The sequence below is a fragment of the Fusarium phalaenopsidis genome (assembly GCF_050370095.1).
Source record: "Fusarium phalaenopsidis strain FUZ10S chromosome Unknown contig_32314, whole genome shotgun sequence".
Classification (NCBI taxonomy): Eukaryota; Fungi; Ascomycota; class Sordariomycetes; order Hypocreales; family Nectriaceae; genus Fusarium; species Fusarium phalaenopsidis.
The window spans coordinates 248361-259832 of record NW_028145400.1 but is presented as its reverse complement, the minus strand read 5'-3'; the positions used below and the strand labels follow the sequence as shown (position 1 = coordinate 259832).

General features: G+C 52.8%; 1 protein-coding gene across 1 annotated transcript; it reads right to left on the bottom strand.

Moving 5' to 3' along the window:
* Positions 1-9429: 9429 nt before the first annotated feature.
* LRP88_11572 (uncharacterized protein) lies at positions 9430-10754 on the bottom strand (the record flags this gene model as incomplete). Its single annotated transcript, XM_083247998.1, has 4 exons — positions 9430-9497; positions 9563-10436; positions 10490-10530; positions 10592-10754. 4 exons carry the CDS (start codon positions 10752-10754, stop codon positions 9430-9432), a joined length of 1146 nt encoding a protein of 381 aa, XP_083096277.1.
* Positions 10755-11472: the final 718 nt, after the last annotated feature.

Here is an 11472-nt window from a genome sequence, read left to right as displayed (position 1 = left end):
CTAACCAGCCATCGAAACACGGCGGCTTCAAGGTGCCCCTGCATCCATGAACGTTTCTGGATACGGCCCGTACAGTCTCCAGGCAGTAACTATTCATCCATTGGCTAGTCGCCGAGACGACAGACATCCAAGGATCAGACAAGAAATTCAAAGGCAGGCAGCAATCACTTGGGCCACTGGCCTGTGCATATCTCTATGGCTCCGCCCCAGTCCGGCCACAGCCATCCTATCTATCCTCGAAAGGGGAAACATTAGCGTAAAAAGTAGCCTCGGTAGGTAGGAAATTAACGAGGCATCCGCCTTTGGCTTGCGATGTGATAAGCATCTCAACTCTTTCAATCCCGTCCCCAGCGCCCATCGCAAAGAAAAACAAGACGCTGTAGTAGCCATGGGGGAACGTATCACCATTCTCATAACGACTCGATCGACTCTGATAACTGGGCTGCCCAGAGAGCTGTCATCAGAGCCACGTCCAGGGAGTCCAATACGCGCATCATCTGGATTTTTGAGCCTCGTCAGGTATCCCTGGGATTGAACAAGTCGGCTGAGCAGCAGAGCCGTTGTTTAAAGCTCCATCATCAAGCATTTCCCAGATCATGGAAAGCCCTTCAAGGTGCTTCTCGGCGGTCTTTTGACTGGAAAAGGATGTACAAAGCGTCCCAGAACTGAGCGAAGAGGACAAAGAAACTGTGAGTGAGGAGTTTGTTGGATGGCGCAAATATTGAGGCTGACATGAATTTTTCTACCACAGCTTCGCTCAGCCATCAAGCTTCGATTACGGGCCCAAAGAAGATGCATTCTACACAGAGAACTTGTCGCTTGGGATCACGCAGCGGCGCTAAATGAATGGCTTCACGCTCCTGTCGAGGTTTTCATTGATCTCGACGGCTTTGAAGAAGTCCACAACCCAGTGAATCTCTTCTTCCACCGACAAGAGGAGCTGGTCGCTCGCAGCGAAAAGAACTTCTTCGCTACGGAGACATCATGGATGAGCCGCTACCGCAGCGACTAGGCAGCCTCAGAGAGTGGTACAAGACCTGCACAAAGACAGCGGAGAAGGAAATTGGAGGCGTCGGAAACTCGGTTAACAACTCGAGCTTGACTCGCTCTGTGAAACCATCAAATCTGCAGAGAGCGTGCTATTCCTCGGTGGCGCGTCTCTCGGAATTCTTCAGCGGTTCATCAACAAAGGCGTCGCTGACAAGGTCAAATGCCATCTGCAAATTGTGGGTACCCCTGAGAGTCGTTTCTCCTAAGCACCTTCTAATTGATGTATACAGGGAACATGCGACCTGGCGCTGAACTCATTCCCCAACCAGTTCAACATTGCTTTGAACCCCAAAGCCGCTGAATTCGTCTTCGAGCACTTTCGCGACTTCGCCGACTTTATGGTAGTCCCATCGCATAGTGCACAAAATGCCCGGTACTCTCTCGTCGGACTCAAGAAAGAAGGCGGTCCAACAATGGAAAGAAGATGCCTCGGCTTCAACTGCGGCGAGGAGCCCCTCAAGATGGCGAGAAACCAAGTATCACTGGATAAGGACTACGCAGACAGAAAAGCCCCATGTCGGACCCGACAGCATTCCTATATGCTCTCAAGCCCGGGTTTGAGACGCGAAACAAACGTTCGTCCAAGTCGAAAACCAGGAGGGCACACTCATTTTTAGGCCGAGTGGGTCGGGCATCAAGATGATCAATCTGGAGAAGCCGTTCGAGCTTGCAGCAGATGAGGTTGTTAATCTACTGGGTTCATTAGCCAAGGGGCTGCTTAGCATTGGCATGGATTTCAGTATCCGTCTTGCCATTGCTCTTTAGATGAGTGGGATAATTAGGCACATCGCAGTGGCTTTGCTAGATCACTTTTATCCCCGGACGATGTGACGCTTCGTTTATCGCCAAATAGGGCGTGCTTGTGTTTATTCGAATTTTGGACGTCTGACGGGCACGCAGGACCCGCCGATGGGCGCGAGCAGTCCCCAAGGCGCCGGGGTAGCAGTTCGCTGGGCTCCCCGGAGAGCGGGCCCGTCGGCAGGTTTGTCGTTGAGCTGTGATAGCTTCTTCGCAGCAGCTTCGTGCGCATCAGGGTCAACTCTCCTCGCTCCCCGCTGTGCGGTGCTGTTAGGGCTACGATAGCCCCAACCGCAGAAGCCGCCAAGGTGGCCTGCAAGGTTGACCTTGCCCTAACGCAGCGCTAACAGCAGCCGCCAAGGGAAGAATATTTACAGGGGGAGAGTTGGTGGCGTGCTGGCTTGTCTTGGCATCGAGCACGTTTAGGGTAACTAGTTGACCGGGGGCCTTGGGCACCAAATATGTAACACCATTGTCATGACTCCCTTGCTAACATAAGTTGATTTCTCATACTATGCTCCTCTCGATCTTCTGGCTCAGTTAACCCATCAAGGGCCGGGCTTCGACTATAGTAAAGAATCCATTGTCAAACAAAATCATAGCATCATATCCCAATGTTAACACAGTGGCCCTATCTTCCTCTCTGCCGTGCGTTAAAGGCTGGGCAACCAAAACCACATGTCCAGTAGCTAGAAGCAACAGAAGCCTAGCTCACCTCAGGAGGAAGCGATCCCAGCGGCAGTAAGACGGAAGAAATTGAAAGAGACTACATTAATATATCCTCCATGTAGTTCGTCATAACCAGCATCATGGCAGCTCTCGGGTTAAGATAGCCTGCATCATATGCCGCCTCACCCTTTCAACGTAGCCCATCCAACAGAGCACAACGACGGCCATGCCCTTATAGCAACAGCCTGCCTCGCTATGAAGTGGCTCAGGCGTAGCCTTTTAGGCAGAATTTTTCCTTTCACCAGTCCCATAGATAATGTTTTCGACTTTGAGATCAAGCGGCGTATTAATCCCTAGCGTGCTGGGGCAGTGAGGTTGATTGCTCAGGGCAAGGTCGAGCTGACACTCTTCATCGACCCCGAATTTGCAAGCAGTATCAAAGATATTGTATAGGACGTGATTTTGGGCGACCCAGCTTGTGGGCTGATTGACAAGGCACGACGCCAGATAATTCATACCATTGGCCGCACTCAATGGCAGTTTTCCGTTGCTGAGAAGATGCTCACATCTGGAAGGATGAACAACTTGGGGCTTCATCAGAAATCCACCGTCTTGATGCGGCTCGTCCGTGGCAGGCTTCCCGAAAACTAGATAGTTCCACGCGTCGTAGGAAATGTCATGAGCCCCCTCCGACCGATCAATCTGGAGGATGAGAAGCCGTCGGTCATCCAGGGATAATTCCAGACAAATGTCATCACAGCTAACCGGAGCCGGCCAATAGGCAACTCGGTCAGTGTTGATCTTGCAGCCTAGGACCCCGACGGAGCTCGAGTACTGGTCGTGAGGGGTAACGCAGACCGAGCCGGCATCTCCAGAAAGGCAGGGAACGGCAGTGGCCTTGGCGATGGGGGCAACGATGGAAATGAAACACAGAGACCGGCGAAAGAGACGACGTGGTGAGATTCGATCGCTGAGTCCCATGGATCTTATTCCCAAGCCTTGGGCGTGCGCACTCTTAAGTATGCCTGGCCAAGAGGACACGGCGCTGGATATAGGCAAGCTGCTGTGCCAAATTAGGCACCAAGCCAGTGCTAAAGCTGGGTTGACCAATGTCGAAACTCGATCACGCCATGACGATTTGGTGCGTAGGCACATGGTAAATTGAAGGAATGGCAGGAGATAGATCTAACTCGTAGTAGCCCGGCTTCACCAAAACAGAATCCCCGTGACCTAGCCTAGCTTCAGGATCAACTCCAGGAGCTGCTGACTCTATCCAGCACCTTGTTTATAATTGCCGATATTTGCCCCCGTCTTTTTTTTGAGCAGTGGATAATGACCCAGCATCTCCTGATCTTCGCTGAAGCTTTCTAACTTGCATTTGTTAAAAATGTCAAGTTGCTCTTCATTCGTCAGACTGCGTATCGCTGCCTCTGATATTTCGCAGAAGCCAGGATCCTCGGCAAGTTTGTAGCCCAGCCACTTATCGTCCTCCAATACTTGATGGCTTTGCCTTTCCCCCAGCGCGTCCACCATGAGCTCGTCAATGAGGACAAAGTCATGTGGATTTTTATCCAGGAGAAAGCCATATATGGTCAGTAGAGTATCGTTCGTGATTTCCTTGCCGTAAGGGAGACAGACCTCTTCACCGCGCTCATAAGAGCGGGTGGTAGTGAACTGGTACCCATCACTTTCAAAAGATAACATGCACCCATCAGTGGAGTGGTTAAACATCTCTGCCAGCGGTAGCAGAGCACATCCTTCTCCATCTGGAAGATGCTCTCTTGGCTCTTCAGGGGAACAGAATAACCGTGAATGGACGATTATCCAAGCATGTAAAAAAAGCTCGTCCGGGAGATGTTTGAATTTTGCTTGCTTCTCCGATAAGCCGTCTTGATAATTGCGGATCACTCCTTCGAGCATCCGTTGGGTCTGAGGAGGCAGCCTCGTTTGGACGGCCACTGGCCACAGCAGTGGATGGTTTCGCTCGAGCTCGGCTGGCAGCTTGTTCAGATAGCACCAAGGCTTTTTTGCCGGCGAGGAGGTTTTCGGCAACTTCAACGGCGAGCTGGCAAGTGACTGAAGACTCAGCAAGTTCCGTCCGGATATGCTTCGGAATGCTGGAAATGGTGTGTGCCTGGTCATTAGGAACTTGGAGAACAACCGTTCCCTCCTGGAAGACGGATTAGTGCTTCAGACAGCAATGAGGGACGGCATTTACCTCCAGCTTGCGAGTCGCAACAAAACCTACGCCGCGGTAAGGAATTTCCTCAGGCGCGATGCCGTCGAGTTGAATCTTGTTTGCTTTTGCCCAAGCAACTAGATGGTCAAGCGAATCCATCTCGGCGGAGGAAGGGTTCTCAGTACGAGTAGGGCACATGACTGGCAATCAATAGATACAGGAGCAGATAGAGACCCTGAAGAAGGTAGGCTGTGCCTTGCTCTGTACTGAAATCAAGCCTAGGGCTGGCAAGGTCATATATGTGCAGGCATCACGAGATCGACAGATCGACCTGGGATTAGCAGTGCTAACAAGGTAAAACAAGCGAAATGTATAATCCTTGGGATAACAGGTTTGTGAGACAGCGATTGTTCTATTTCAACCCGGCTATTTCTGACGTACTGACGTCATGTAAAAACGCAGTAACCCCTAAATCATTCTCATTATCATCAATAACGACTCTAAAAGAGGATATGAGCCACCATGGTGAAAAGACATAGTTGTCCACACGCGGCGGCATCGAATGCCAACGCCGTATACCTGAATTATCTCTGGGGAACCATCGATGGAATAGTTGTGATTTTTTTCCCTCTTTTTTTTTATTTTATTTTTTTTTATTCACGCTTCTGGCCTGTGACCATCTATAGTACATACATTGGTTCGCCACTCAACGCCAGGTCTTTTAAATCCCTGCTCACCCGCTCACCAATTTACACGCTAACCATCCACCCAGACAAACGATACTCATCTCACCCTCTCCGCAAATGCCCAAGCCCCCCAACCCCTCCAAGCCACTTCCGCCCTCTCCAAGGGACACCGGCTCCGAGAGTTATCCCGCCATGTTCACAGGGTTCTACAGCCGTAAGTATGACATTCGGAGTCACCCGAGAAAAACCAAAGGCCATTCGCAGATGGTTCAGCAGATTGCAGTAACAAGAGCCCCCAGCATGCAAAAACGGTATATGGGTCAACCCACTAGCCCCCTGGCCCGACGTGATGGTCCTGCGGCATTTACCAGCAATTTATATTGGGTCGTCGTGGCAGAAATCCCCGGTACCCGCGGTTATTGTCATCGCGTTGGCAAAGATCACCCCGGTGATGCTTTCCCTTGTCTGTCATGTGCGCCAAAGGACGAAATTCGGGCATGTGGGCGAGTCTGGGCGTCCCCTTTCTCGCTATGGATGGCCAAATGGGTAATCTGGACCATCAAGGCGATGCATAACCGTCGTCACACAAGCGCCTAATGCCCGATACGAAGATGCAGAAGTCTCCGTGACCCAGGCGTCCCCGGGCCAGCAAGACTTCCTCCATCATCGGCTTCGTCCTGAAGGAGTAGTCAAAGATGACGATCAAGAGTTCCTGCCCCACCAAGATCTGCTAGTGATGCATCAAGTACAGCAGCTGATTGAAGAGCCCCCAGTCTGACCACGCGACATGACCCGACAATTGTGGTTTTTAATGCCACTCAAGCGATTATAGTCACGCGTTGAGATTAAGAATAGAGCCCCCGGCCCAAACAAGTTTTCTTCACCCAAGAAGATGGTTCAGTCTTGTAACCCGTGACGGCGCGAAACCCGTGACGGCACGAGCAACGCAACCCCAGAGAGAGGCCTGAAGCAAACGATAACGAGTGACCTTTGAGGTTTGTCAGATCAATAAGGACAAAGTAGCCGTTAAACAAAAATCGAGAAGAACGCGTACGGGTAATTCGGATACTGGCTGTCAAAAACCTCGTCTAAAAACCGGAAAAGCTTGATTGTGAGACCATGTTCGAGGCTACGGCGGTGGTTGAAAATTCCTTTGCGTTCGGAGAGAGGTGTGAAACTTGGCCACCTATGTTTGCGGCCGAGTTCAGTCAGCGCATGCAAGGAGAGCAATGTTCACGTCAAGGTCCCAACCTACGGTTCCCTTGGCAATGCCGCAATGGGGATCGTCGTTCCCGTGGTCGGTGTCTTATTCTTTGTTATAGTTGAAGCCCGGCCCTTGATGGGATAACTGAGCCAGAAGACACTTCCCGTAGTTGGAATTGGTAACGCACAGGTAAAGCTGTTTATAGAGGCGAAACCGCTATCGGATCGTGCCAATGATACTTGGCAGAGTGTTGTTTGGTAGAGGGGAAAACGCTTTTGTATCTGCTAAGGCCGTTTTAGCGCCGATCTTTAGAGAGCAGATGGAGAAGGGTATTGATCACTCTGGAACACGTTCCCGCTGCGATGCACGTTCGGCGGTTGCTAATCGCCGGCAAGAAGACGTAGACATAAGTGAGCAGCCAGTTCGAGGAGCAGATCCCGGCCATGCCTACCTTGGATGTCGGACTTTCGAAGCCTTGGACTGACCATTTCGATGGTGCGCTGTCGCCCCATTCGCCCGGAGGAACGTGCACATCACCCTCGACACTCGCACCAAACCCGACATTCTCGATCCCACAGTCCTGTGTAGTTATCGCAATTGGGTCGCATCCTGGAGGGGACCTGCCGCAATTCGCAAAACAGGAAGAGGTCGACGGTTTATCGGGCTCGGCGCGATCGTCGTGCTGAAGGCCTGTCCTGTCTGTAGGGCCCGATGACGGCGGCGGCGAGGTGGCGCAGCTGGCCTCAGCGTCCACGGCCGATCACGGCAATACATCCCGCAGGGCGGAACATGATGGAGAGGGAGGGAAATGAACAAGATGGGGGGTGGCTAAAGGGCAGCATGGTAACAGGAGCGATGCCAGCAAGAAGAACTACTTCAGGGAATCTCTCCATCAGCACACAGACCCATCCGGCCGGCCTGGGCTGTGCGCTGTGGTGTCCATCGGACCAGCCAGCATGGACGATCAGCAGGTGTATGTGAAGGGGCTGGTAAACGGGGGTGCGTTAGACAAGTAGAGTAGATCAGGCTGCGTTTGACGATCTCGTGTTTTGGAATTGCGCAGAAACGGCGAGAAGGGAGAATGAGGATCAAGATGGCCTTAAAGGAGAGAGCTCGGCTTAGAGGTGTTGTGTTGAGCGACCACCACACCGGACGTCCGCGAAGCCTTACCACATCGACAGACTACAGGCCGAAGACGGGTCCTCGGCGGGTGTCACAGTCGCAGTGGTAGGCTCCAGGTTGGCCCCGAAGCGGTAACTGGAGATCCCGAACCTTTGCACATATTCGTCAGCCCAAGGCAACATGTTCTCGAGCGCCGAGAGAGGAGAAAGATGGAAATTAAATGGCCATACCGTAGGCTTAACGAGCCAGGTGAGGTAAACGAAGTAAACGTGGCGGAGGTGACGAAACGCGACTGGAAAGGCTGCTGGGCGTGGCTCCGAGAGACGACTGGGTTATTTGTCGGCAGTCCCTTCCCCCTTTTATTTTCGAACAGCTTCTTGCTCCATATCATCACCGTCAGCTCGGCTCTCACGGCTGCAATAATCTCCTCGTCATGCGTAGGAAGTCTCTCGGTCCAACGGTTTCACATTCACCACCCAGTCGTCTCCCACCGGGCTGCAAGCCTGCAAGTATCACACCGTCGTAATTATGCGGGTGGTGGCGGGTTAGGTTTGTCAATGGTGTAACAAGGGCGGGTCTTTCGTTCCCAAGTAGTTCGTTCGTTGTACAGCGATGCCGGGGTGTCCCCCTCCAGTTCGGATCAGGGAGATGACCGAGGGTGCCTGGCAAACTGAGGCGAACTTCATTTGCTAGACCGAGTCATGAGTTGTGGACTGATACGTACATACGCCGGCGAAGATAGGCGAGGATGGCATGCATGACTCAGTACCCGCGAGGCTCGAACAAACTTGGCCCGTCAGACCCGTCACGATGTGTGATACCAAAAAAAAAAAAAGGTCGATAAGCCACCCAGAAGGTAGGAGTCCCCATCGTGTCTAGGGGCCTAATTGGCTCTTTTTACTCTGTACTGTACGACACGATGATGTCACCAGCCGTGATGATGTTTCTAACCCTAACCCATGTCATATCATCAGTGGGTCGCGTGACAGATGCATGACGACATGATCGTTACACGCCTTTCTCCTTTCGGCTAGGCTGCCTATGACTCAGCAGTTTAACTTTAATTCAACCTCGTGTCTATTCCCCTCGTGTCTATTCCCTCGTGTCTATTCCCCTCGTGTCTATTCTCCTCGAGGCCCCCCCCAAGAAGTGGGTCATTTTGTTTCTAACAGTAACGGATGATCCACCCATGATAGAGATTCGCAACCCAGGCCGATGACTTGTTGGGTGCTAATCTTGATGCCTGCTCCTACCAGAAGATCGGACTTGATACCTGCCGGGTGTGCGGTATTTTGTGAGTAGGGATACTGCAAACTTCATGGCCTCCTTTTGGTTTCCTTTAGGCTTAGAAGTGGTGCGGCAATGTATGCGATTACCTCACAAATCGACAGCGGGGAGTGGATCAGAACTACAGCTCTCAATAAACTCAACTGCCTTAACGGTCCCTACTGGCGCGCGGCCAAGCCGCGGCCGTGAACCACTACCTCCCGAGACGAAATCGACCGAGACAGTGTGAGGATGGGCAAGTTCGGTATCTACTGTATACACGATTAGGTGATGGATAGTCGAACCTAAGCCCTGCTCTCCTCTGTCGCCAAGCCACACCTGCTGTTGAGAGCTGGTGACGGTCGGTCGATGGACCGAACCTCGATTCATGACGTTGTTGCTTGGTCAGCCTCGCGTAGTTGGGATACCTGCATTCAACCGCCGCTCCAGGACTCTCAGACGCTGGACGCCTCCGAGTCCACATCGACCGGCTTTTCCCGGTATGACCGGAGACTTTCTCCCACTACTATGAAGGGGTCAGAGGCTTAACACCATAGCTCAGCACTGAGCGTGCAGAGGGACACCTACTATACTGATGCTGACTGTATCGCATGTGCTTCTTCAACACCGAACGCAGAGGCTCGTGCTCGGTCACCAGTGTCGCCTGGGTGCAAGGCAGACTCGCCAATATACCTTCGGCTTCCCGAATAGCTTCTCTGAATGTTGGATCCGTCTGATTTGTCCCGCTAGAAGCAGGGTCTATGTAGAAAACAATCCTGATTGAACCCGAATTCGTTCCAGCCTCCAGATGGGTGAGGAAAATGGCCAAGAACTCGATGTCTTTGCAGAACCAGAGCAAGTTGGTGCTGCTCCTCAAAGGGTTCAATATCCTGCATCTCCAGCGGAGGCAGGAGTAGCCCTCGATGATGCCGGAGTCAGTCGCTATGATATCCAGCTGGTCGGGGCCGTAAGCATAGGGAGTCAAGGGTGTGATAAACGGGCCTTCGCATGCCAGTGTCTTCATGTCATCCGGGGGGACCACGAAGATGGCCTTGCAGGCGTGCCGTGAGTCCCGGCTCCTTTCTGTCCACGCCGCTCTGACGGGGCTGCCGTTGACCCTGAAATATAGACTGGCATGATGATTCGGCACTTCGATTCCGAACCTCAGCCATCCGAACACGTTCTTCATGCCTGGTATCTCCATCTTGCTTAGGCGCTTCTGCAGGCAATGCTGCGGCTGGATGTGCTGCAGAGGCCCTGACCGCCGGCGAGCCACCGCAGCCCAGAGGCCGAGCGCAAGGATAATCAAGCCAAGGGATGTGAGCAAGTTGACGCTGATCGAGTGCAGTATGCCCAGCGCAAAGCTGACGAGGCCGACGACGCAGTGTTGACGAGGAGTGCTCGTCAGCTTCGGCTTCGGGGACACAGTCGAGACCACGACCGAGCAGAAGCCCAGACAAGCCTGCTCCTTGACATTAGCGACACATCGTTTACCGACTTCAGCTCATCTCTCACTAAGAATCCCATGAATATCAGGGCAAAGTCGGTCCAGGAAGCTACCGTGCTGTTATCAGTGACCATGGCTCAGGATCCGCCGCGGCGACGGCGTCGTCTTACCTAACTGTGATGTTGCAAACAGCGATGTGGCCACGTGCAGCACGGCCTCATACCATATCAACCAGCCGTAGAAGGTATGGAGCCAAAGGACCTGTTGTCTGCTGTGTTGCAGCAGGTGAACTAAGATGGTGTCTGGAGCGACAGATAATACGAGCGGGAGCATGTTGGTGATGGTCAACTGCCCCGTGCGCATGCTGATGTCGGCAACCGGAGCGCCGCCCTTGGCTGAGCGGAGTACGGCGGTCAAGTTCTGGATGATTATTATGGATGAGATGAGTGACCGCGTCAGCCTCGGTGGCGCAAAGCCGGAGTAATCGTCGTCGTCTGACACTAGCAAGGCGTGATAGCAAGCCTTCCTCTTGACTTACCATACGCGATCCACCTCGATGGATGGTGGGTGCGCGGCCGTGTGGCTTTCTGGAGGGGCTCGGTGTCGGACGGCCGCGGAAAGGAGATTCTGTCAACGAATTCTCTCAAAAGGCGGACCCTAGACAGCAATAGACCTGAAATGAGGTTAAAACCCAATATCAGCAGCCAGACCCATACGAAACCCATATCATGATCATCTCGGAGCGCGCTGGCAATGAAGCCTATATATGCCGCTAGAGTGTTTATAATCGATGTACGAGCGAAGGCATATTCTATTTTAAGCCGGCACACAAACCAGAATCCTGCTCTATAACCCGCTGGTGCATCCGAACTTGGCTTTGCACATCGCCCTGGAGGGGTGTTTGGCTGCAGCTCTAACCCGCCTGCTCCCCAGGTTGGCCCTGTCGACTTTTATCGAAAAACGGTGGCCATGGAGCCCACAGGAACAGTCTAGCCACCGCCCACCGCCCACCGCCCAACGCCCAACGCCCATATCCCACCCGCGGCTTGGA